This window comes from Mobula birostris, chromosome 25, assembly GCF_030028105.1.
Source record: "Mobula birostris isolate sMobBir1 chromosome 25, sMobBir1.hap1, whole genome shotgun sequence".
Taxonomy (NCBI): domain Eukaryota; kingdom Metazoa; phylum Chordata; class Chondrichthyes; order Myliobatiformes; family Myliobatidae; genus Mobula; species Mobula birostris.
In genome coordinates, this window is record NC_092394.1 from 3833679 (window position 1) to 3861245 (window position 27567).

The 27567-nt window shown below is 48.3% G+C and overlaps 1 protein-coding gene across 6 annotated transcripts in view; it reads right to left on the bottom strand.

Moving 5' to 3' along the window:
- The window catches only part of ncbp3 (nuclear cap binding subunit 3), a 40728-nt gene extending 14752 nt beyond the window's left edge, over nucleotides 1–25976 (bottom strand). Inside the window, exons 1-8 of one of the 6 annotated variants that reach the window (XM_072243386.1) lie at nucleotides 25651–25976; nucleotides 20198–20263; nucleotides 18488–18593; nucleotides 13893–14018; nucleotides 11811–11939; nucleotides 8378–8508; nucleotides 7111–7219; nucleotides 322–421 (exon numbers count right to left, since the gene is read on the bottom strand). In XM_072243386.1, coding sequence (XP_072099487.1) covers nucleotides 322–421; nucleotides 7111–7219; nucleotides 8378–8508; nucleotides 11811–11939; nucleotides 13893–14018; nucleotides 18488–18593; nucleotides 20198–20263; nucleotides 25651–25872 — 989 coding nt within the window. In that variant the 5' untranslated portion in view covers nucleotides 25873–25976. Of the gene's footprint in view, nucleotides 1–321; nucleotides 500–7110; nucleotides 7220–8377; nucleotides 8509–11810; nucleotides 11940–13892; nucleotides 14019–18487; nucleotides 18594–20197; nucleotides 20264–25650 lie in introns of those variants that run through there. The other 5 variants (XM_072243385.1, XM_072243384.1, XM_072243387.1 and 2 more) reach the window with 5 other exon arrangements.
- Nucleotides 25977–27567: the final 1591 nt, after the last annotated feature.

Genomic DNA, 27567 nt, shown 5'->3' on the forward strand with positions numbered 1-27567 from the left:
TGCTGCCTGTAAGGGTCTTGTATCTTCTCCCCGTGACCGCGCAAGTTTCTTCCCACAGCCCGTATTAGTTGGTAGGTTAATTGGTGATTGTAAATAGTCTGTGATGATGCCAGGGGATTGCTGGGTGGTGCAGCTCGCAGGTCCGGAAGAGCCCGTTCTGCTCGGTATCTTGATAAATAAACAAATAAAGGGTCAGGTGCAGGTCAATGGGACAAGTCAAAACAACAGTTGCTGTGCTGTAGGGCTCTATAACTTTGAACAGCCCGTAAGTACTCAGGTCTAACAGCGTGGCACACGACCCAGTGCCCCCACCGCACTCACCAGGAGTTCGACAGAATCCCCTTCATTCCACCATAATTAGGATTCCCGTACTTCATGTAATACTGACTCCGCCTTGCGGCTCCCAATTCCTTTCGGTCATCTGGAAGAGGGCACATGGCATCAGTAACAGCCCAGCAGAGGTGCCGACGATAAGCCCTCTCCTCTGGCGCCACTGATGCTAACCCCAAATCAGAATCAGGTTTATTACCACTGATACGTGTTGTGAAACCTGTTGTTTCCAGTGCAATACATAAAATATACGATATATTACAGCATGAAATACATTTATAAAAAAATAAATAAGTAGTGTAAAAATAGTGAGGTAGTGTTCATGGACCATTCACAGATCTGATGGCAGAGGGGAAGAGGGCGTTTCTGAAATGTTGTGTGTGTGTCTTCAGGCTCCTGCATTTCCACTCTCATGAGAAGAGGGTATTTCCTGGTTGATGGGGAACTTTAATGAGGGAAGCTGTCTTTGTAAGGCACTGCTTCTTGAACATGTCCTGGATGCTGGGGAGACCAGAGCCCATGATGGGGCTGGCTGAGTTTACAATCCTCTGCAGCTTTTTCTGATCCTGTGCAGTGGCCCCTCCACACCAGACAGTCATGTAACCAGTCAGAACACTCTCCACAGTACCGCTGTAGAAATTTGCTAGAGCAGGAAGCTAGGACGCCTGACATCTCTGGCCCTGTTTCAGTGAGATTACCCATCCATTTCAGCAGCTTGTGTTATACAGTAACGGGAGGCCAGCAGCCCGCCTGCTGCATCGTTCAGACAGACTGTATTGTTCCTCATGCCCCTAACTCTCACCCCACAAACTGTGGTCAACAGCCATGAAGACTGCAACTGACTCAGCACCCGGTAAGGAAGCAAACTCCAGATCTCTACCTGAGTGTGTGTGAAGATGCATTTTCTGACATCACACCTCCACAATGTTAAGAAATGCCCCCTTGTTCTGGTCATCCCCAGAGGACATAATTTCCAACTATCAGACATAAAGGGCCGATATGGAGAGGATGTTTCCAATAGTAGAACAGTTGAGGACCAGAGGACACAGCCTCAGAATAGAAAGATTCAGTCTGATGTGCTGAAGGGCCTGTTCTGTGCTGTACTCTACTCTTCTACATACTATTGAAAGTATCTGCAAAATGCTGGAGCAACTCAGCAGGTCAGGCAGTGTCCAAGGAAATGTTTCGGACTGAGACCATTCGTTAGTACTGGAAAGAAAGGGGGAAGATAAGAAGGTGGGGGGAAGGGAAGGAGGGCAGCTAGAAGGTGACAGGTGAAGCCAGGTGGGTGGGAAGGGTCAAGGGCTGGAAAGGAAGGAATCTGATAGGAGAGGAGGGTGGACCATAGGAGGAAGGGGAGGAGGAGGACATCAAGTGGAAATGGCAGGTGAGAAAAGGTAAGAGGCCAGAGTGGGGAATAGAAAAAGAGTGGAGAGGGAAGGTAAACATTCTTAACAGAAGGAGAAATGGAGATTCACGCCATGAGGTTGGAGGCTACATAGATGGAATGTAAGGTGTTGCTCCTCCACCCTGAGGGTCCCACTAGAGGCAGCCACGGACCAACATATCAGAAAGCGAATGGGAATCAGAATTAAGATGTTTGGCCACCGCAAAGTCCCGCTTGAGGTAGATGGAGTGGAGGTGCTCGATTTGCAACTGGTCTCACCAATGCATAGCAGGTCGCATCAGGAGCACCGGGCACAATAGGTGACCCCAGCAGATTCCGAGGTGAAGTGTTGCCTCACCTGGAAACTGCTTGGGGCCCTGAATGGAGGTGAAGGAGGAGGTGTGGGGGTAGATGTAGCATTTCGGCCCCTTGCAGGGATAGGTGCTGGGAGAGACAAATGGACAAGGGAATCACGGAGGGAGCAATTCCTGCGGAAAGTGGAGAGTTGAGGTAGGATCCTTTCGGAGATAGCAGAGGTTTCAGAGAATGAATGTGTTGGATGTGGAGGCTCATGAAGTGATAGGTAAAAACAAAAGGAACTCTATCACTATTAAGGCAGTGGGAAGACAGGGTGACCATCGAGGAGATGCAGGTGAGGGCAGCTTCAATGGTGGAGAGAAACCCTGTTCTGTGAAGGGGCACATCATGCAAGTATAACAAATGCATAGGGTCCCGGGCAGCAGTAACTGTGCTGGTTGCTACATTCAGTCAGCAAAAGTGTTCGACGGTTATACCAAACTAACATCAGCATTCGGACATGTCGGTGAAATTAGAAGCATCGTAGCCTGAAGCAGCTCGTGGCAAGTAACGACCTTTTGTTGGTTCATGCTGTGTGTTTGGGTTTGAAACACAGTTTTGAAAAGTCAGTGCTGCCTGTCCAGTTGGGGACTGAAAGCTGTACAGTGGTGTTTACCTGAGTAGTTTCACGCTTGGTTCTGTTAAATGTGAACTGAAATACTGCTTCGACTGCCGACAGCTGAATTGAATTTGTCGATGTTTTGTCTGGTTCGTGCACTTGTTAAACAACATGAATCAAGCTGGAAGCAGTGACCTTGAAGTCAAGACAGAGAGAAATTAAACAAACATGCGATGTTGAAGGTCAGACTATTGGAGGAAATGAAAATATTTATAGAGCCACAGAACAGGCTGTGACTACGTATAAAGCTGACTTTCAGGATGGCGTATGCACTGAAGACAGCGTGGTTAACGTGCGTGCAGCACGTTCTATTGCTAGCAGAGTGACTACAATACCTCATCGGCATGCACTAGGATGGAGACTGATTTAGCTGTGTTAAATGCAAGATAAGTATTGAGGGATAAACATGCTTTGGAAAAAAAGATGGAACAGCTTTAATGAAACCAGAAACAAATGGAAGAACAACTTGAAAAAAAGATGGAGCAGCTTAAGTTGTAGGAAGAAACTGATGCCAAGATGGCCAGAGTACAAGTGCTGAGTCTAAACGTGCTCCAGCAGGACAGCTCTGTGGTGACATGGAACAGAGAATATCCAACATACTCGATGTCAATGTGGACACATCTGTTCCTCTAATGTCTACAAGCAACAAGACTGAAGCCCAAGAGGTAGTTCAGGCTGTTCACCCTCAGCCTGCACTGAGTTGGCACTCTGAACCTATGCCACATCCAACAGCACAAGGTGCGTCTGAGGACATTGACTTACACTGGTGACACCCGTGTTTCAGACGGTACCAAAGACGCTGCACTGGATGTGAAAGGAAATAACAAGCAGAGTGATGGAACAATAACGTATCGCATCCCTGCCTAAAAGAGAGATTCAAATCTTCAATGGCAATCCATTGCAATGTCACTCATTTATCAGGGCTCTCAAGAGCAGCATTGAAGGCAAGACGGATAACTATGGTGACCATCCTAATTACTGGAACAGTTCACTGGAGGTTACCGGAGAGAGCTTGTTAGAAGTTGCTAGTGGGCTGGCCCAGAGCAAGGATATCTAAAGGTCCAAGCTTTACTACAGGAACATTTTGGTGATAAGCACAAATTGCTGCAGCCTATATGGAAAAGGCTGTTTCTTGATCACATATTAAGTCAGAAGACACAAAAGCTCTTTAAGGTTATAGTCTTTTTCTTACAGGCTGTAGCAAGATGTGCAGGACATATGAGAGTTGGACTTGCCTGTTAATATGTGGATTGTTGTGAATAAATTACCCGATAAACTTGGGGGAAAATGGAGATTGGCGGCCTATAAGCTGCAAGAAAAACACAACTGTAAGGTTACTTTCGCAGACAGTATTGATTTTATTGAAAGGCAAATAAAGTTTGCTACACACCCAGTGTTTGTAGAGAAATACAATGCTACATCACCAGCAGCAAGTAAAGGTGTGAACAAAACTGGATCACAAACTTGTTCTCAAGCTAAAAGAAGCAGCTTTCCCACTACTGTGGAAAGCGAAGCTGAACTGGTGAAAAGGTTACAGATTGGAAACAAGCCGTGAATGAAGCGAACACAGCAGAGAGTACCACCCCGGTATCTATTGGCCTTCCGGGGGCTGGTGATCATGATTGTAAACTTCCTATCATTCCAGCTCAGGTGAAGTCTAAGAAGGGTAACAAGACAGTGGTTACTTGTTTTCCTAGCTTATGGACTGTGCACAGTGAGCCTCATGAACAAGCTCAACCTGACAGGAAAAGGAACATGCATTCTCTTATGTACCATGGGTCATGACAAGGTTGAGAGCAGCTACATCATTTCAGGATTGAAAGTGGCTGGCTTAGCATGTATCCACAGGAATGTATGCCTGTTTACAAAAGGAACATTCCTTATCAGAGAGATCATTTGAAGGAAACTGAGCTGCTGATAGGGGTGAATGAGGTTAAGGCATTGCAGCCGCTGCAAGTGTTAACGATGGACCCTATGCAATCAGAACAATGCTGGGTTGGACTGGTAATAGGCCATGGAAAGGAGACCGTGGTGGTGGAAGAGGCTACACTCAGCCAGAGGTGACAGTTAATGGGATTTCAGTTCTGCACTTCAGGAGCAGCGATTCAAAACAGATTTTCCTGAATGCAGTCAAGAACAAGAAGCTGGTTTATAAGGAGATGATCACATTCCGGAACAGACTGCTTACCAGAAAGAGGACAAGTGTAAATGTTGAGATTTTACGTCTCCTGTGTCGAAGCAGCACACCATTGTAATTATTCCAGTATGATTATGATGGTTTTGGAATGCAGGAGCCTTGCATCTGTTGTCTATCTGCATTATATTCCGTGCTGTGCGTTTACTATGGTACCCAGCCACAGGTGGGGGCAGGGTAAAAGCAAAGGGAATAAGTCACATCTTCATGCTTTGTTCACCGTGGTTTGTATTGGAGAGTGACGGAGGTCGTATCTTTTGCCAATTGCTCAATAACACTTAGCTTACATTTGGGTATGCTTAGGCTTCAGCGCTTCAAGCTTATATATTTGCCAAACAAGGATCGAGAGCAGATGCTCGACTTTTGAAACAATCATTATTGGAGTGAGAGCCATCATGCAAGTATAACAAATCCACAGGGTTTCTGGCAGTAGCAGATGCATTGGTTTCGGTTTGCCGCTCCACAGTGGCCAAACATTAATTCTGATTCCCATTCCTGTTCTCACAATTTGGTCCATGGCTTCCTCTTGTACCACAATGAGGCCACTCTTGGGGTGAAGGAGAAGCATCTCACATTCCATCTGGGTAGACTTCAACCTGATGGCGTGAATATTGATTTCTCCTTCCAGTGAAAATACTTTCCCTCTTCTTCTATTCCTCATTCTGGCCTCTTACCCTCTTTCATCTCCCCCGGGCCCCCTCCTCTTTCCCTTTCTCCTATGGTCCACTCTCCTCTCCTGTAGATTCCTTCCTCTCCAGCCCTTTACCTTTCCCACCCACCTGGCTTCATCCATCATCTTCTAGCTATCCCCCTTCTCCTTCCCCCATATTTTTATTCTGGATTCTTCCCCCTTCCTTTCCAGTAGAGGGGTCTTGGCCCAAAACATCAACTGTTCATTTCCATGGATGCTACTTGACCTGCTGAGTACCTCCAGCATTTTATGTGCATTGCTCTGCATTTCCAGTATCTGCAGAATCTCTTGTGTTTTTGAAAGTACCCAGACTGGTTGCATCACGGTCTGATACAGCAATCTGAGCATGCAGGAATGTGAGTAGTTGTAATCTGTAGTGGACTTGTCCAAATGCAGCACAGGCATGTCCCTCCCCGCCATCGGCAGTACTTAGAACTTGGAATACATCCAAGTTCCAGCTCGTACATCTAGATGAGGTGTTGCCTCCAAAAAGCAACATCTATCAAAGATCCCCACCATCTGGGTCTATCGGGTAGGAAGTATAGAAGCCCAAAGTTCCACACCACCAGGTTCAGGAGCAGTAAATTCCCTTCAGCTATTCGGTACTTGAACCAACTGGCAAAATCTTGATCACTTTGCACTGAAATAGATTTTGTGTTTCTTTTAAACACAAGAGATTCTGCAGATGCTGGAAATCCAGAGTAACACACACAAAATGCTGGAGGAACTCAACAGGTCAGGCAGCATCTATGGACAGGAATAAACAATCATGTTTTAGGCCAAGACCCTTCATCAAGATGAAGAAGGGTCTTGGCTCGAAATGTCGACTGCATTTCTTTGATCTGTCTTTCCTTGTGCAAACTGTGTATAATTTATGCTTATGTTTTTCTTGTGAATGCTGATTTTCTGATGCTGTGTCTGTGATGCTTCTGTAAGTATTACTGAGCATACGTGTACTCGTGCACGCAACAATAAACTCAACACCTTCCCTCCGCTAGCCTGCAGGTCACCCTTGGGTACGGTGCAGCCCCTGCTCAGCCTCCGATCAGGGTCACGTGAAACCACAGGAGCAGGTGGTGGATGGGCGTATGAGCAGGCGGTGTATATCACAAGTCCTGGTTATGCAACCACTGACACCAGGCGATCTCTGAAGGGTATTGATAATGGCTGGGGTCACCTGTCTTGTAAAGACACTGTCCAGAAGGTGGCAATGGCAAACCACTTCTGTAGAAAAATTTGCAAGAACAACCATGATCCTGGAAAGACAGTGATTACCCAGATCATACGACACAAAACATAATGAACGGACGAATCAGGATGAAGGAAAGTGAACGAAACAGACCCTTGTGAGTCATTTTAGCGTTGTCTAAGTGGAGTGAATCATAGCGGATTGTAACACAGTATCACAGTATCCCTCTTTCAGGGAAAGCAGCCTGACTGCAGGAGACCCTGGGAAGAATGTGATGCTGACTACAACCGCTCAGCCAGCTGGCCTTCTCTCTGGGGCTAGCAGGCCCAGGAACTTCACTTACCTTTCGTGGCAAATCTCACTTGCAGCTTGTTCCCTTGTGGAGTCCTGATCGCTGGCCTCAGGTCGTTTCGAAGGATTGACGCCTGCTCAGCCTGTGACAGGGTGTCCAGCTGGGTAATGAGACAAAGAGGTAAGTGCACATGCCCCAGCCAGAATGAGCAGAGGTTACATCGCAATACAACAGCCTCCCACTGCCCCAAGGAGAGCACAAGGTCACGGCTCTCCCGCAACATGGAGCCACAGGAGCCCTCGATTGTTGGACTAGGTGTCTGGCACCATTATGAGAGAGGCAGAGAAACACACACACAATGCAACACCACGTCCCAGTAAGGCTGTCTGTGCACTAAAAGTTCTTGTACACTGAAGACATTGGAACCATGGATTAATCCTTACTACTTGACGTTTGGGTATGGCACAGTAGCGCAAAGCTATGACAGCACCAGCGGTCCACATTCAATTCCCACTACTGCCTGTGAAGAATTGGTACGTTCTCCCCATGACAGTGTGGGTTTCCCCCCACATTCTAAACGCTGTCTCTCCACATAAAGTTCAAATGACAAGCCCGTCAAACAGGAGATGCTGCTAATGCCTCCTCCCTGACGGTGTCCACAGGAGCCAGCTGTTTTCAGGCTGCTCAGCGGACTGTACTTAAAAAGACATTCTGCTGACTGGTTATGCACGGGTAGTGTAGCAGCTAGCGCAATGCTTTACAGTGCCAGCGATCAGGGTTCAAGTCCCACCGCTGCCTATAAAGTCTGCACATTCTCCCCAAGACCATGCAAGTTTCCCTCCCATGTTTTTCAGTTTTCTCCCACGTTCCAAAGACCTACAGGTTAGGGGTTAGTGAGTTATGTGCATGCTATGTTCACGTAGGAAGCATGGCGACATTTGCGGGCTGCCCCTGGCACATCCTCACACTGTGTTGGTCGTTGAGGTAAACGATGCATGTGTGTTTTGATGTACTTGTGACAAATAAAACTCAACTTTATCTTTATACGGCTAGGATGTAATTGAACTGTGGGGAGCATCACAGCCTTGCTAAACAGTGTCATCACATCTGCCCAAGGGCACGAGTTAGAGTCAGTGAGTATTGGTTGGGGACAGGGGACAGGGAACAGCACCTCAGTAAAGGGAGGAGCATCTGCCTAAGGGTATGTTTGCTGAGCCACTAGGGAAAGGAGCCATCCACCAATGCGATGGGATCGACGTACAAACGATGCTTTCGACAGACGTATTTACCCCAGTGTAGCTGCAACCCTCAGACATACCTCGTTGTTTGCCAGCAGTTTGCACACTACTTCCTCAGCGTTTGCAGGCTCCTTCTCTAACTCACCCTCCTCCTCCTCCTCCTCATCATCATCATCAGTCTTTTCGGACGAGTCACGTACATCAGAGCTGTCTGCCACCAAAATAAACACACCACATTCAGTCAAGGCAGCCTGAGCTGCTGACAAAGTTACACAGAAACTGCTCCTTTGGTCCAATTGGCCCATACTGACCCAGGTGTCCCATCTCTCTCCAAACCTTTTCAATCCATGTAAACACTGAAATTCCAGAGCAACACACACATGCTGGAGGGACTCCAGATGAGTTCTAAATCTTTCCAAGTGCCCACTTTTGATCTTCTCTGTAGACCCTTGCCAGGACTGCTTGTCCAGGAGTGAAACATCGAAGATCCTTGTCCTCAGTTTGTCTCAGCTGTTGGTCCTGATGAAGGGTCTCAGTCAAAACACTGACTGTTTATTTCTCTCCACAGATGCTGCCTTAGCTGCTGTGTTCCTCGAGTATTTTGTATGTAATGCATGCACTGATCCAAATGTCTTTTAAATGTCTCAATTAGCTCCTCCTTGAAGTTCCATATACAGTACTGAATGTGTCAACGTGGAGTGCAGAACGTTTGTAAATCTGACAGGAGCAAAGGATGTCGGGAATGGAGCGCCGTGGGAGGGGTGAGGGACAGGTGGCAGAGAAGGAATGCCAGGGGTGGGGGTGGCACAGGTGCAGACACACCCAGCCCTGAGACACCAGGCAAGGTCAATTGATTCCAGGTAATTGGTTTATTGATCATTACAGAATGTCTCTCTGATGCTTTCTGCTCCCTGTCCTCTCCCTTCCCCTTTTCCCAACCATGATTCCTGCCCCCTTCCCGCTCTCAGTCCACAATAGAGACCCATATCACAATCAGGCTTATCATCACTCACATACGTCATGAAAGGCTTCTTTGGCGGCAGCAGCACAGTGCAATACATAAAATTACTATTGTACTGTGCAGAAGTCTGAGGCAGTTATGTAGAAGACTTCTGCACAGTACTGTAGGAACAAAATCAGACACACCGAGTCTGCATGGCCATTCCATCATGGCTGATCTATTATCCCTCTCAACCCCATTCTCCAGCCTTCTCCTCGTAATTGTTAATGCCCTGACTAATCAAGAACCTATCAACCTCTTCTTTAAATATACCCATGTCTAAATGGATGTCCCTCCATTCTGAGGCTGTGCCCTCTGGTCCAAGACCCACCCACTATTGTAAATATCCCCTCAATGTGCATTGTACCCAGGCCGTTCAACATTTGATAGATTTCAATGAGATCTTCTCTCATTTGACCGAACTCCATTGAGTACAGACCCAAAGCCATTAAACGCTTCTCATAACCCTCTCATCTCCAGGATCATCGTCACAAACCACCGCTGGACCCTCTCCAATGATAGCACATCCTTTCTCAAATAAGGGGCCCAGAAATGCTCGCAATACTCCAAGCATGGTCTGACCAATGCCATATACGAGGGGTGATTGATAAGTTCGTGGCCTAAGGTAGAACGAGTCAATTTTAGAAAACCTAGCACATTTATTTTTCAACATAGTCCCCTCCTACATTTGAAACACTTAGTCCAGCGGTCGTGGAGCGTACGGATCTTGGACCTGCAGAAAATGTCCACGGCAGGGGTGATTGATAAGTTTGTGGCCTAAGATAGAAGGAGATGAGTTTACAGCTCTCGTTACATGCACATGCAGGTCAACTCTTTGAATGATTATGCAGAAAGTTTGAAGTTAATAACTCATCTCCTTCTACCTTAGGCCACAAACTTATCAATCACCCCTGCCGTGGACACTTTCTGGAGGTCCAAGATCCGTATGCTCCATGACCGCTGGTCTAAGTGTGTAAATGTAGGAGGGGACTATGTTGAAAAATAAATGTGCGAGGTTTTCTAAAATTGACTCCTTCTACCTTAGGCCACAAACTTATCAATCATCCCTCGTAAAGCCAGAGCCTTTGGCTGTGAACCAATTCAATCAAAACAGGGGCTTTAAGTTCTCAAGAAAGAGAATTCTGGGCAGTGTAACACTGGCTGAAGTACTGACTGCAATTTACAACAGCCACCCAAATACTCACACTAGTATTCCATCACATTCAGACAGCCAAGCAACAGCCCGATGCACAGTCAAAAGCGTTACTAAAGAACTTGTGTCTAGAAATTCCGTCCGGAGACTGACCATCAGCCTCACACGCTGAATGCCCAGGGTTCTACTCTCTGCTTTCTACCAAGTTTTCTTTCCCCAGTTAATCTATGCTCCAAGACACAAAGCCCAGCCTGAATAAAAGCAATCAGTTTTCCTCAAACCTGGTCGGAAGGTGTCACGGGAAGGGTGAAGTCAAATCAAGGGGGTTTAGGGGGTGGCATGGGACTACAGCTGTTAGTGTGACACTACAACAGTGCCAGCAACCTGGATTCAATTCTCATTGCTGTCTGTATGTTCTCCCCGTGAGAACGTGGGTTTCCTCCGGGTGCTCTGGTTTCCTCCCACATTCCACTGCAGCACAGAATCGGCCCTTCGGCCCACAATGTTATGGCAATCTACATAAACCTGCTCTACCATCAACTTAACCCTCCCTACTTTACAGTCCATAACCTTCCATTTTTCTTTCATCCATGTGCCCATCTAAGAGTCCCTTAAACATTCCTAATGTATCTGCCTCAACCATCACGCCTGGCAGGGTGGTCCACACACTCACCACTCTCTGTGTTAAAAAACCGATCTCTGACATCCTCCCTGTACTTTCCTCACTCATCGTAAACGGATGCTCTCTGGCATTGACCATTTCTGGCCTGGGATAAAGGTGCTACTTGCACCTCTGTCATGTGTCCTCTCAACCTCTCCTCATAAGACATGCTCCCTAATCCAGGCAGGGTCAAGGAGAAACACCTCATGTTCTGTCTGGGTAGCCTCCAACCAGATGGCATGAATGTCAATTTCTCCTTCTGGTTATTCTTCCCTCCCTCTTCTTCAATTCCTCACTCTGGCCTCTTACCTCTTCTCGTCTCCTGCCTATCACCTCCCCCGGTGCCCTCTTCCTTCCTTTCTCCCATTGTCCACTCTCCTCTCCTATCAGATTCCTTCCTCACCAGTCACTCATCTGGCTCCACTTATCGCCTTCCAGCTATATTCCTTACCCTCCTCTCACCGTTTCAATCTGGCATCTTCCCCCTTCTTTTCCAGTCCTGAAGAAGGGTCTCGGCACAAAACGTCCGTCGGTGCTGCCTGACCTGCCGAGTTCCTCCAGCATTTTGTGTGTGTTACTCGGTGAATCTCCTCTGCACCCCCTCTAAAGCTCTGACTGTCCACTCTATGCCTCTCGTGACCATACTACACCTCTAGCAATGCCAAGCAACTCCACGCTAGGAGAGGTCCATGGAGCTACCTTGCTTTCTTGAGCTGTGTCTGCCCTCGCCACCAGCCAGTTTATCAACGCTGGTGCCGGTGTCTGCTCCCACACTGAGGTTTATCATGGCGCGAGCAGCAGTGACATCGTCCAGCCAGACCACGTTACCTGCGAAACACCCGGGGAGAGGGGGGGGGGGGGAGAGAGAGAGAGAGAGAAAGAGAGAAAGAGAAAGAAAGAGAGAGAGAGAGATTCAGAAGCAAGACACCACAGCAGCAGCTTCACACCAGCTCCTGTGCCTCTCCCCACCACCCAGCAGACATCTGACCGGTAGCAAGTGGGTGGTTTGGTATAGGATGGGGCACTGGGAATGACGAATGTGTGGACTCATTTGCAATGTTTAAGAGAGATTTGAACAGTTACATGGAGGGCTCTGGTCCAGGTGCATGTTGATGGGACTAAGCAGAATAATAGTTCAGCACAAACTAGTTGGGCCCAAGGTCCTGTTTCTGGACTATAAGATATAGGAGCAGAATTAGGCCATTTGGCCCATCGACTCTAGTCCACCATTTCATCATGGCTGATCCAATTCCCTCTCAGCCCCAATCCCCTGCCTTCTCCCCATAACCCGTCATGCCCTGACTAATCAAAGATCTATCAACCTCTGCTTTAAATGTATCCAATGACTTGGCCTCCTCAGCCACCTGTGGCAATGAATTCCACAGATTCACCACTCTGTGGCTACAGAAATTTCTCTTCACCTTCGTTCTAAATGGACATCCCTCTATTCTGAGGCTGTACCCTCTGGTCTGAGACTCTCCTGTAGGAAACATCCTCTCCACAGCCGTCCTCTCAAGGCCTTTCACCATTCGATAGGTTTCAATGAGAATTCCCTTGAGTACAGACCCAGAACCATCACATGGTGACTCTTTCTGTGCTGTAGCTCTCTACGGCTCTAAGAGGGCACCTTGCATTCTTCTCAATTTTTCACCAGCCAAAAGCACCTCTATGACCCTGATGTGAAGACATTACTGTCAGTCAGACAGTCTCCACAGACAGCACTGACACAACCAGTTGTGCTGATGTTGGCCAAGGATGGATTCTGGCCTAGATCACTTTGCACTCACTCAAACGTGGTTCCAGGACTGGGTGAGGTGAAAGCAGCTGTGGAAGGATCTATTCTGACAGGGCAGAGCATGCCTCTCCTGCAGTGGTGCCAACCTTGGCACCTTAGCATCACCCTCTGCCCCTGCAAGAGAGTGCTGGCCCCCCTTGACCTGTGTTGGGAGATGGACGTGCTAGGAAAGGAATAGAGACTGCAAGTCTGATATCGAGGATAGTTAGGTTCAGACAGTCCTGGGTGAAGGAACCTCAACTATCTGACTACAGATCTGATACTGAGGATAGCGAAGTGAGGACAGTCCTTCGGCTACTGGTCTCTACTATCTGACTGAACCTCAACTCTTGGGACATCAAGGGCAGCTTCTACCTCACTGGTATAAGATTATTAAATAGCTCCCTAGTAGAAAACAATGGATTCTTAATCTCACAGTCTACCTTGTTAAGGTGAACAGCCATGTTGGAGAGGGTTATATTGAACTTGCAGACAGGCTTTTCCCAGAGGTAGGGTGAGACTGGAACTAGAGGTCATGGCTTAAGGGTGAAACGTGAAATATTGAAGGGGAACATGAGGGAGGTCTTCTTCATTCAGAGGATGGTGAGAGTGCGGAACAAGCTACCTGCACAAGTGGTGGATGTGGGTTTCATTGCATCATTCTGGGCAATTACATGGATGGGGAGGGTATGAAGGGCTATAGTGCAGGTATGGGTCAAGGGAACTAGGCAGGATAACAGTTTGGCATGAACTAGATGGGCCGAAGGACCTGTTTCTGTGCTGTATTCCTCTATGATTCTATTCCCATGAGGAGGCACATCCACCCTCTCAAACGCTGTCAGAATCCTCAGAAACCAGGGACTGACCCAGAATGTTGACTGCTTTCTCTTTCAGCAGATACTGTCTAGCTGACTGAGTTCTTCCAACATTTCTGCTTTCTGATAGGATTTCAGCAGTTACATCAACATCACTTCTTGTCTAGAGTGAGAACCTCACTGAACACTCACAAGAAGAGTCGTCAATCCACTCTATGCTGGATGGGGGGTATTCCTTAAAGTAGGCAAATATCTCTTCAGTGCTCATCTCATCGACCCCAATCACGTGGAGAGCTTCCAGGCGTACCTTGGGGATTGCTGCAAGGCATAGGCAGGAGTTAATCACAGCCAACGGACAGGAGAATGGACAAAGATCTATGTGACCATTAACGCACATCACAAGGACCTTCTTGTTTTTAACACTGAACCACATGAGGTGATATTTGATCAGTTTTGGAGGAATACAGAGATTGGGCCTGGAGAGATTACGGAGACGGGATGGGAAGGAATTTCAGCACAATAATGGAAGAATTTATTTGGAGAAACTGATTTGATATTTAATTATATAATCACACTACAGAATGCAAAGATACTGGAAATGCATGACTGGAAAAAAATCAGCTAAACATAGAGGAAAAAAAACAACAGAAAATCTGTAGATGCTGGAAATCCAAGCAACACACACAAAATGCCGGAAGAACTCAGCAGGCCAGGCAGCATTTAAGAAAAGAGTATAGTCAACGTTTCAGCCTTGCCTGCAGAGTTCCTCCAGCATTTTGTGTGTGTTGCTCGGATGCACAAAGAAACGATGAACGCTAATAGTGACATCCGCTACCATGGGGTGCCACGATAGCCGAAGGGAGGGCACATTAGTGCAGTGGTTAGCGTAAATCTTCACAGCACCCAGCGACTAGGGTTCAATTCCCACTGCTGTCTGTAAGGAGTTTGTATGTTCTCCCTGTGACCATGTGGATTTCCTCTGGGTGCTCTGGTTTCCTCCCACATTCTAAAGACGTATGGGTTAGGATTAGTGAGTTGTGGGCACGCTATGTTGGCACAGGAAGCATGGAGACACTTGCGGGCTGCCCCCAGAACATCCACGGACTGTGTTGGTTGTTGACACAAACCACACATTTCACGGTATGTTTTGATGTACATGTGATAAATAAAATGAATCTCTTAAATACTAGTACAGAAGACAGCAAAGGTTAACACTGACATGATGGGCTGACGTGCCTGTTTTGGTGTGGTTTAACAGGAGGTTAACACTGACACGATGGGCTGACGTGCCTGTTTCAGTGTGGTGTAACAGGAGGAATATAAAGAAGGTGCATGGGTTGGTGTTCCAGCAGAAGGTCTTGTGTAACTTTATGGGTGAATGGCTCGGCCAGCTGGGGCTGATCCAGAGGGAGGGTGCTGAGGTATTTTATTTATTTAGGACAGGGGTTCGTGATCTGAGACCCACAGTCCCCTTGGTTAATGGTAAGGCTTCGTGGCATAAAATGTTGGGAAGCCCTGATTTAGAGATACTGCGCAGTGACAGACCTTCAATCCCAATGAGCCCACACCACCCAGTTACACCCATGGGACCAATTAGCTTATTAACCGGTACGCCTTTGGACTGTGGGAGGAAACAGGAGCACCCGGAGGAAACCCACACGGTCACAGGGAGAATGTACAAACTCCTTACAGACAGAAGCAGGAATTGAGCCTGGGTCACTGGCACTGTAACAGTGCTACGCTAACCTGCTGCCCCTACTCTTCGGCGTTACTGCGGGGAGGGCAGAAAGCATGGTCTGGTCAGAAACACCGAGGCTGTCTACAAGAAGGGTCAGAGCCGTCCCTATTTCCTGAGGAGACTAAAGTCCTTTAAAATCAGCCAGACGATGCTGAGGATGTTCTACGAGTCTGTGGTGGCCAGTGCGATCATGTTTGCTGTTGTGTGCTGGGGCAGCAGACTGAGGGTAGCAGACACCAAAAGAATCAACAAACTCATTCGTAAGGCCAGTGATGTTGTGGGGGTGGAACTGGATTCTCTGACGGTGGTGTCTGAAAAGAGGATGCTGTCTAAGTTGCATGCCATCTTGGACAATGTCTCCCATCCACTACATAATGGACTGGTTGGGCACAGGAGTACATTCAGCCAGAGACTCATTCCACCGAGATGCAACACAGAGCGTCATAGGAAGTCATTCCTGCCTGTGGCCATCAAACTTTACAACTCTCCCCTTGGAGGGTCAGACACCCTGAGCCATAGGCTGGTCCTGGACTTATTTCCTGGCATAATTTACATATTACTATTTAACTATTTATGGTTTTATTACTATTTAATTATTTAACCGTAACGAAAACCAATTCCCCCCTGCCCCCCACCCCAGGATCAATAAAGTATGACTATGACTATGAGAATGACAGAATTGATTTTATGGTTCACCACAGACAATAATGCGATTTCATCAGTGGGAGGCAAGAACAAAATTCTTGGAGCATTCATTACAGATCTGACAGGCTTCAAGCACTTCATGATTTCTGGACACACAACTTCACCGTCCACCATCACCAGACTGCCCTCTACCAACAGTAACTGCAGCACTGGCATGTTCCATACCAACGCTGGTGTTATGGTTGTCTGAGCTTCCAATGGAAGCCTGTCTGTGTGTGTGGGAGGCTGGAAAGGGGCTCGTTCTACTGTTGCGCTTGTTATTGGGTTGTTGCTGCTGAAGACCGTGGACATGCTGTGCTGGCGGTGGAATGTGTAGTGACACTTGCCGGACGCCTCCTGCACATCGTTAGATCGTGTTGGTTATTAATGCAAACAACTTATTTCACCATATGTTTCGCTGTACGCTGATAGGTAAATAAATCTGGGAACGCAGGCAGGTTACTTCAATAAACGAAGTGATGTGTGGAAGGCGGCCAGGTCTCAAAAGGGTACATAGGAGGGTGTTTCTTCAACTGAAAACCTGGGACCACAGTCTCAGAGTGAAAGATGGTGAGCCGTGGCAATTTTACATCCTGTTGGGCTTTGACAATTGGGTCGTTAATTGCAATCCAGTTAAGACGGAGATTTTGGGAGATGAGGGTACGGGAAAAGTACAGGAACTTGACAGCAAGTGGAAGATTAACCATGGTCTCATTGAGTGGCAGAGCAAGCTCGCAAAATAAACTCCTTTTTAAAAGGCACTTGGACAGGCTTGTGGGATTAAAACTGGCCTTGGAATAGGTTTATTACTGTCACGAGTACTGAGATACAGTCCAAAACTTGACCTTGTGCCTGGTGGGATGGACTTGGAAGGATATGGATCAGATGCAGGCACACAGGAGCAACACACACAAAACTCTGGAAGAACTCAGCAGGTCAGGCAGCATCTATAGAAATGAACAAATACTTGATGTTTCAGGCAAAGACCCTTCTAGGCAAAAAGAACTAGTGTAGATGGACATCTTGGTTTGCACGAACAAAGTGGGCAAAGGGTCTGTTTCCATGCTGTATAACCCTGACGTTTTCTCCTCCTCCTGGGTGACAGGATGTTCAGATAAACAGAAATTTAATTTGGTACATGCTTGGACAATGTTGCTATCAAAGTATGTACAGTACAGTATTGTCTAAGGCACAATCTGTATACAACCATAGGCTGCCTAAGAGTTTTGCACAGTACTGTATTTGTCAATGTGGAGCGGAGAGCGAGTTTGTAAATCTGGCGGGAGCGAAGGGTGTTGAGAATGCTGAGGGTGAAACACTGCGGGAGGGGTGTGGGACGGGTGGCAGAGGAGTGTCAGGGGCAGGCACACCCAGCCTTGAGACACCAGGCAAAGTCATCGATTCCAAACAATTGGTTTATTGATCATTACAGAAAGTCTCTCTGGTGCTTCCTGCTCCCTCCCCTCTCCCTTCCCCTTTTCCCAACCACGATTTCCCTCTCCCTGTCCCCTTCCCACCCTCAGTCCACAATAGAGACCCCTATCAGAATCAGGCTTATCATCATTCACATATATCATGAAATTTGCTTTTTTTGCATTAGTACAGTGGAATTAAAATTACTACGGTACTCTGCAAAAGACTTAGCTATATATACGTGTCCAAGACTTTTGCACAGCACTGTACATATAAAGTATAATTGAAAGTATAGGGGAATGTCAGAGATAGGTTTTTTATACACAGATTGGTGGGTGTGTGGAATACCCTGCCGGGGTGGTGGAAGAATCAGGTATATTAGTTTAAGAAACTCTGAGATAGACACATGGATGATGGAAAAATGGAGGCTATGTGGGAGGGAAGGATGAGATGGGAGAAGGAACTTTACATGAACGTACATCTCATTTGATGTTTAGCCAATGTTGCTGTCAAAGTCAAAGTAGAATTCATTACCAAATTATGCACTGTCACCATATAATACCTTGAAATTCACAGGAAAAAAAAATACAATAGAATTTGCAAAAATCTACTCAGAAACAAAGACTGACAAACTGCCAATGTGCAGAGGATGACAAATTGTGCAAACAACAAAAAAGAACACAACTAATACTGAGAACATGAATTGTCAAGTCCTAGAAAGTGAGTCCATAGGTTGTGGAATCAGTTGAGTTGTGGTGAGTGAAGTTACCCACACAGGTTCAGGAGCCTGATGGTTGTATGGCAATAACTGTTCCTGAACCTGCTGTTGTGGGAGCTAAGGGACTGTTGCCTGAGCTGGCTCGATTTCAATGCCATCCCGAGGTTAACACACATTTTTTTTTAAAGCTTTCTGTTTCAGGCTTTTCAGAACGGAACTAAATCAAACTATCACCTTCCCTCAGGACCTCCTTGTCGAGCACCACCTTGCGCTGGGTGACGTTCACCTCCGCCCTGAAGTGGAACCTCCGCGCTCTCTGTTCCTTCCTCTCCACCGCTTCCTGCAAAATCAAACTGACTTCACAGAGAGCTCACAAATTTAACACCAGCCCTGGCCACCCCAGCCAGCAACAGCTTTGGGCTAGTCATTTATGTCACAATGCAGCTCAGAGATTAGTCTGGTGCAGGGATGAAGTGCTTCGCCATACATTGTCAAGGACTAAAATGCCACAGAATCCCCACCCATCTCACCTCTTCCAGAACCCAAGCTCAAGGTGATCCTCCTAGTTTTCCACAGGACCATAAGACGTAGGAGATGAATGAGGCCATTTGGCCCATCAAGTCTGCTGCAGCGTTCCATCATGGCTGATTTATTATCCCTCTCAACCCCATCCTCCTGCCTTCTCCCCGTAACCTTATCCTGATTAATCAAGAGGCTATCAGCTCAATAGTTACACACACACAAATTGCTGGAGGAACTCAGCAGGTCAGGCAACATCTATGGAGAGGAATAAAGAGTTGATGTTTCTGGTCAAGGTGTTTCATTAAACCTCCGCTTTAAAGATACCCAAATGACTTGATCTCCACAGCCGTCTGTGGCAATGAATTTCACAGATTCAGCACCCTCTGGTTAAAGAAATTCCTCCTCATCTCCATTCTAAATTAACATTGCTCTATTCTGGTCCTCAACTCCCCCACTATAGGAAACATCCTCTCCACATCAACTCTTTCTATCCCTTTCAATATTCATTTGATTTCAATGAGATCCTCCCTCATCTTTCTAAACTCCAGCGAGTACAGGCCTAGAGACTTCAAACACTCCTTATACACTTAACCTTTTTATTCCCGGGGAAACATCCTCCCAGCTCACTCAGTATGCTCCAAGGACACATCCATATATTGAAGCCAGCCTGTGCATTACACAGCCTTTTGCACAAGTTTACCATGAATGTAACACAGTGACCTCAGGCTCAGCGTTGGCCAGTGCCTACGACCAAAGCAAGCATCCTCAGACAGACAGTTCACCTGATCCAACCCATCGTTGCCACAGATTCAGATTTATTTATCACGTATACACTGAAACATACAGTGAAATGTGTTGCTTGCGTTAACAACTTGAGGGCTGCCCACAAGTGTTGCCGGGCATTCTGGCACCAACATAGTACGACCACGGTGTTGAGCAGAACAACACAAACAACAAAATAAAACCACCCAGCGTCAGCCACTGGCCGTGGGAGCTGCCAACCTCAGTTCTCAAGCTCGGGGGTCGGTGGTCTCCGTCATCACTGCTTGCCAGGCTAACGTCCACGCACAGGGATTGCTGGCCTCTGACCTCTGACCCCTGAACGCTGCTACCTCCAGCTTCTGCTCCTTCTCTTCACTCACTGCCCATGACCTCTGATACCCCTCATCCCTATTCCGAAACCCTAACCTGACCCGACTCCCCACACTGACCTCAAAACCATCCCTTCAAACACAACTAAGTCTGTGCCCGAGCAGGACGGACATCGCTGAGATAACCTAATGCTCTCGCCCACATTACAGACAGAAGGCCTTTAATCGCCACCACCAGCTACCCGTAGACGTCAAATCCCATCGTTCAAGCTCCGCTTGCCAGGATGGTGGACCATTCGCCGAGCTCCCAAAGGGTGAACAAGGTTTGTACCTTTGACGTGACGTCAATGCCGGTGATGAATGTTCCAGCCTTGTTCTCGTAACGCCTGCTCGTGTCCTAGGGAAACAAGAAGATTGCACCACGTCAGTAAAGTGGAGTGGCGGAAGCTGATAGGAGTGTATAAGACTATTTATTCATTTAACAATACGGCGCAGAGTAATCCCTCCCAGCCCTTCAACAACCCTGATTAACCCTAACCCTCTGAAGGACAATTTACCATGACCAATTACCCTCCCCGGTACTGAGAAGGGTAAGTGGAGAAAACCCACACATTCCACAGGAAGGTGGACAGCGACTCCCTACAGAGGATGCCGGGACTGAACGCTGAACTCCAGGGCCCGAGCTGTAACGCTGCCGTCCTACCACATGCCCGATTACGAGAGGCATAGATAGAGTATGCACACAGTACCTTTTTCCACAGGGTTGAAATGTCTAATACTAGAGGGCATGCATTGAAGGTGAGAGGGGGTCATTCCAAAGCAGATGTGAGGGACAGTTCAGTGTTTTTTTTTCCCCAGAGAGTGGTGTGTGCCTGGAATGTGCTGCCTGGGGTGGTGGTCGAGGCTGATAAATTAGAGACGTTTAGAACGTGAGGAACATGGAAGGAGATGGGTATTGTGTAGGAAGGGGGGGTTACTTAGGCTAGCCATTTGATTAATAGTTTAATTGGTTCAGCACAGCATTGTGGGCCGAAGGGCCTGTTCTGTGCTGTGCTGGTCTACGTTCTGAAGTCTCTGGCTGGCAAAGCAATGCCATGGTGAGTTATGATTGGAGCTGGTTTATTATTGTCACATTTACCAAGGTAGAGTGAAGAGCTTGTTCAGCTCAGATCACACAGTGCAGTGAGGTACGTAACGGAGCGCAGAACCACACACACAACCACCACCTTTACAAACGGCAAAGAACAGGCACAGGGTAAGGTAAAAACGAGGCAGACTGCGAGCTCAAGAATCCATCACATCACACTGGGAAACCATTCAACGGTTTTAAAAGAGCGGGCTAGAATCTGTCACTGAGCCTGGTGGGACGTGCTTTCAGGTTTTTGTATGTTTTTTCCGATGGAGAGGGGAGAAGAGAGAATTAACGGTGCATCTTCTAATGCATTCTCCAACGGTGGTGATCCCCCTCCCCCCAGAGTACTGACTCCCACCCCGGGGAAGCAACTATCCCCAGGGTATGGTCCCTGATGTACTGACTCACGCCCCAGGGACCCCCCCCCCCCACTGTACTGACTAACCCCAGGGTATGGTCCCAGTGTACTGACTCCGTCTCCCTCCAACCCCCCCCCCCCCCCCGCTGCTGTACCGACTATCCCCAGGGTATGGTCCCGGTGTACTGACTCACGCCCCAGGGACCCCCCCCCCCCCCCCCCCACTGCCGTACCGACTATCCCCAGGGTATGGTCCCGGTGTACTGACTCACGCCCCAGGGACCCCCCCCCACTGCCGTACCGACTATCCCCAGGGTATGGTCCCGGTGTACTGACTCACGCCGACTATCCCCAGGGTATGGTCCCTGGTGTACTGACTCACGCCGACTATCCCCAGGGTATGGTCCCGGTGTACTGACTCACGCCGACTATCTCCAGGGTATGGTCCCGGTGTACTGACTCACCAACTATCCCCAGGGTATGGTCCCGGTGTACTGACTCACGCCGACTATCCCCAGGGTATGGTCCCAGTGTACTGACTCACCAACTATCCCCAGGGTATGGTCCCGGTGTACTGACTCACGCCGACTATCCCCAGGGTATGGTCCCGGTGTATTGACTCTCCCTGGAATCCAGTCCCGACGTTGGAGATATGCAGTATTTAACTAAGGTGCTGCAGGAAGTTCCAGTGCATGGGTTAGTCACTCTGTGCTGAAGAGAATGAGTTGGCTAGCCAACAATAACAGCTCAGTCTTCTCACTTCTATTTATAGAATTTTTTTTCAGAGCATGTCACTTCAAAGTGTACTATCAAGTGGGTTGAAATATGTTATTGAGGTATTGTATCAGAATCCAATCACAGCCGTACAGAATTGGCTTTGAAGCATGTGAACTCTCTCATCTGCAAACCACAACCAGCTCGTAGAACCTGCAAGGTGCTTAGTTACTGAAGTCCGGAAACAGGAAATGGGCAGAACAGCAGAAAGAGCAAAAGGTGGAAAATATAGAGATTTAACAATGAAAACAAATGACAGTGGATTCTGGTTAATCGGGACAAATTGGGACCAGTACATCTTGGCAAATTTAAACAACTGTCCCAATTAGCCAAAGTTTCATGGAAATAGACAAGTTACCATTTAACTGAGTAACAAATTATGCGTTTAGATGAAGTACAGAACAAACTAGAACACTACAGTACCATAAAACCTTGAGACACATCTGCCGGTCACCCCTGGGCAAGGTGCAGCACCTGCCCCCCCCACCCCCGATCACGGTCACGTGAACCCACGGGATCAGGTGGTGGATGGTCGTACGAGCAGCCGGTACAGATCACAAGTCCCGGTTTTGCGACCACTGACGCCAGGCAGACAATCTCTGACGAGGATTGATAGTCTACCTGTCCTGTAAAGACACTCTCCAGAAGGCAATGGCAAATCACTTCTGTGGAAAAATTTGCCAAGTACAATCATGTCATAGAAAACCACGATTGCCCACGTCATACAACACGGCACATACGATGATCATGACAATGACAGTAAAATTAGGTATTAGTTTCTAAAAGTTATTAACTGAGGAATTCCTTCAGTGTACGCTGCCTTGTGTCTTTTGATTGATTGTAACTGAACAAAGCCAGCGAAGACACCTAGAGCACATAATGAACTACCTTCATACAAAGCTATCAACGACTGCATTCTTCAAATCTTCATTCTCAAGAATCTTCAAGATAATTCTCCATTCATCCCTCCTCACTAATCTTTCTCCCAGCAAGCAGCCAAAGTCCAACACCTGCCCATTCAGCACCTCTCTCACCTCTATTCAGGGCCCCAAACAGTCCTTCCAGGTGAGGCAACACTTGACCTGTGAATCTGCTGGGGCTGTCCATTGTGTCTGGTGCTCCTGATGTGGCCTCCTCTACATTGGTGAGACCCGTCGTAAATTGGGGGACCACTTCGTCCAGCTGAACTTCCTGGTGGTCAAAAATTTCAATTTCGCCCTATTTCCATTCTGACATGTCAGTCCACGGCCTCCTCTTAAGCCACGATGAGGCCACCCTCAGGGTGGAGGAGCAACACCTTATATTCCGTCTGGGTAGCCTCCAACCTGACGGCATGAATATTAACTTCTCCTTCCGGTAAAAGAAATGTTCCCTCCTCCTCCTCCTCCCCCTCCCCCACCTTCTTCTATTCCCCACCCTGGCCTCTCACCTCTACTCACTTGCCCTTAACTGCCCCCCCCCCCCCGTGCTCCCCTTCCTTCCCTTTCTCCTATGGTCCTCTCTCCTCTATCAGATTCCTTCTTCTCCAGCCCTCTACTTTTCCCACCTGGCTTCACATATCACTTTCTTGCTATCCTCCTTCCCCTCCCACGCCTTTTTATTCTGGCATCTTCCCCTTTCCTTCTCAGTCCTGAAGAAGGGTCTCGGACCAAAATGTCGATGGTTTATTCCCCTCCATAGCTGCTGCCTGACCTGCTGAGTTCCTCCAGCATCTTGTGAGGGTTGCTCTGGGTTTCCAGCGTCTGCAGAATCTCCTGTTTATCATTTTCTCAATTAGTTTTTTTGTTCTTTAAGAGATCTTCGAAATAAGCAGCTGCCCCAATTACCTAAGGGCCCAAATGACTGGAATCCACTGTATTTTAAAATTCAGAATATATCACTGGAAAAGACCCTTCAAGATTGAGATAGTTTAATGTCATTTCCAGTACACAAATGTAAATGAGAACAAAATAATTGTTACTCCGGATCTGATGCAGCACAAAAACTCAAGAAGATAAAGAACACAATAATAAAAAAACACAATAAATATAAATACACAAGATTGGTTCTCTACACAGATTGATGTCTGTCCATAAAGTGACTCTGGGTACTGGAGTGTCTGTACACAAGGTGACCGACAGGAAATGATAAAGTAGTGGTGATTGGGGGTGTGGAGGGGTGGGTGAGTGGGTGGGGGTGTTGATCAGCCTCTCTGCTTGGGGAAAGTAACAGTTTTTGAGTCTGGTGGTCCTGATGTGGATTCTACACAGCCTCCTCCCTGATGGGAGGCGGACGAACAGTCCACTGGGTGGGTGGGATCCTTCATGATGTTACTGGCCCTTTTCCAGCACCTTTCTGTATATCTGTCATTGCTGGTGGGTAGGCGGGTGTGGGTGCCGGTGATGTGCTGGGCAGTTTTGAATACCCGCTGTAGAACCTGCCTGCTGCTGTACAACCCAGAATGCCAACCCAAATTCATTCCATCTTCCTGCACCTGGTGTGTATCTCTCCATCGTTTGCAAATGTACCAGACTGCCTGAATTCTATTTAAATATCGTTCCCAGATCTCCATCCAACATTCCCCAAACAGTGCATTCCTGGCATCCAGCACTCTCTGTGCAAAACTTTGCTTTTAAACGCTTCCATTCTCACCTCTGCGAGAACTGCACATTTCCACTTGGGGAAAAGTGCATCTTCCCGACCCTGCAGCTGCAGGGATCGGCACTGGGTCTGTTGTTGTTTGTCTGTATTAATAATGCAGATGATAATGGGGTAAACTGGATCAGCAAACTGAAAGCTTTAAAGATCAGATTAGCTTTTTTGCCACACGTCCATCGAAACGGGCGAGGAAACGTGCTAACGACCAGTCTAGGGATGTGCTGGGGCAGTCCGCTTCTAGCCTGTCACCGGCTCTCGGCCGGACACGGGCCCGACTGTGTCCGGCGTCCCGTTAAGGCCGGTACTGTACTCTCCAACCCCGGTGAAGCTCTCCACAAAGCCTCCCGGTCCCTCGTGTGGGGAGCCGAGCAGAACCGCCCCCACCGACAACCAGGCGCTCCCTCGCCTCCCCGCGACCCGGCGGCAGGGCGCTCCCTCGCCTCCCCGCGACCCGGCGCTCCCTCGCCTTCCCCGCTACCCGGCGGCAGGGCGCTCCCTCGCCTCCCCGCGACCCGGCGGCAGGGCGCTCCCTCCCCTCCCCGCTACCTGGCGGCAGGGCGCTCCCTCGCCTTCCCCGCTACCCGGCGGCAGGGCGCTCCCTCGCCTCCCCGCTACCCGGCGGCAGGGCGCTCCCTCCCCTCCCCGCTACCCGGCGGCAGGGCGCTCCCTCGCCTCCCCGCTACCCGGCGGCAGGGCGCTCCCTCCCCTCCCCGCTACCCGGCGGCAGGGCGCTCCCTCCCCTCCCCGCTACCTGGCGGCAGGGCGCTCCCTCGCCTCCCCGCTACCCGGCGGAAGGGAGCTCCCTCAGGGTTGCCCACCGCCCTGCTCCACTGGCACCGGAGCGGCAAAGCCCCCGACCCCTCCACCCCAGCCACACACTCACCGGGAGCAGATCCTTCAGGGAGCGCCGCACCGAGATGGAGCCCAGCTTGTCGGCCTCGGGCTCTATCTCTCCCTCCTCCACCTCCATCGGCTCCTCCTCCCGCCCCCGCTCCGACTCGGGCTCCGAGGCCGAGCCGTGCTCCCCGGGCTCCGGGTCCGAGACCGAGCCCGCATCGCCGGCCTCGGTCTCCACTCCGGCTCGCAGGCCGCGAACCGCCGCCATCTCGCCAACGAGGAGGAGCGCGGGCGGCAAGAGGAGCCTCGGAGCCCCGCCGCCACCGCCGGAGGACCAGCCGCCGACAACGACAGCAGATCACCGACAAGAGACAACCCGCCGCCACCAAGCGCAGCAGAGGAACCACATCTCCCCCTGGTGGGCCGGGGGAGTCACTGCTGATACAACCAATAAAAGGTGTGAGAGATGACTGCCTGGGTGGGAGCGTGTCGATGTGAACTTAATGACAAGACCATAAAATATTGAAGAAGTTTAGGCCATTCAGTCCATCAATTTTACTCTGTCATTCCATCATTTATTATCCCTCTCAATCCCATTCTCCTGCCTTCCCCCATAACCTTTCACACACCTAATCAAGAGCCTATTAACCTCTCCTTTAAATATACTCAATGACGGCCCCACGGCTGTCTGTGGCAATAAATTCCATAGATTCACTACCTTTTGGCTAAAGAAATTTGTCCTAATCTCTGTTCTAAAGTGATGTTCTTCTATTCTGAGGCTGTGCCCTCTGGTCCTAGACTCCCCCACTATAGGAAACACCCTCTCCATGTCCACTCTATCTTGGCCTTTCAATGTTCAGTAGGTTTCAATGAGATCCCACTTCATCCTTTTAAACTCAGTACAGGCATAGAGACATCAAATGTTTCTCATATGTTAACCCTGTCATTCCCAGAATCATTCTCATGAACCTGCTTTGGACTCTGTCCAGTGCCAGCACATCCTTTCTTAGATATGGGCCCAACACTGCTCACAATATTCCAAGTGCCGTCCGACCAATCATTACATCCTGCCTCTCAAAATGAAGGCATTTGCCTCCTTACTGCCGAATCAACTTGCAGCTTAACATTTGCATTTCCAATTTTTTAATTTGTCCCCATTTACAAACAGTCTACATTTTTATTCATTGTACCAAAGTTCTCGACACTGTATTCCATCTGCCACTTCCAATCTGTCCAAATCCTTCTGCAGTCTCAGCACTACCTGCCCCATATGTATCTTATGTAAACTTGGCTACGTGGTTTGTACAGAATCTCCTGAGGATGTTCAACAGGTCAAGCAGCATCTGCAGAGGTACAGACAGGTCAGTGCCTCACAGGCGCTGCAAGACTCACTGAGTATCACCAACACTCACTTATTTGGAATTGCAGAATCTGAGATATACAATCTTTAGAAAATAGAATATAATTTTGTAAAGAAGAAGTTAGTGGCAGCCTCCAGCCCAGATAATTTTTTGCTTGCACCCTGACTCATGTTGAAGCAAGCCCGCTCCGAACTGAAGTGATTCACTTTGGAAGGTTAAACTTGAAAGAGCAATACAGTGTTAACGGCAAATTCTTAACAGTGTGGAGGAACAGGGCGATTCCACTGATCCCTCAAAATTGCTGCTTAAGAATGCAAATGGTGTGTTGGCCTTCATTAGTCAGGGGATTGAGTTCAAGAGCCACGGGGTAAAATCCCAGTTAGACCACAGTTGGAACATCGTGTTCAGTCTGGTTGCCTCATCATAGGAAGGATGCGAGAGGTGACTTGTTGAAAGTGTACAAGATTAAGAGATATAGATCGAGTAGACAGCCAGAGACTTTTTCCCAGGGTGGAAATGGGGCATACTTTATGTAGTTTGGAGGAAAGTTTAGGGGGGATGTCAGAGGGTTGGTTTTTTACACAGAGAACTTTAAGTTCATA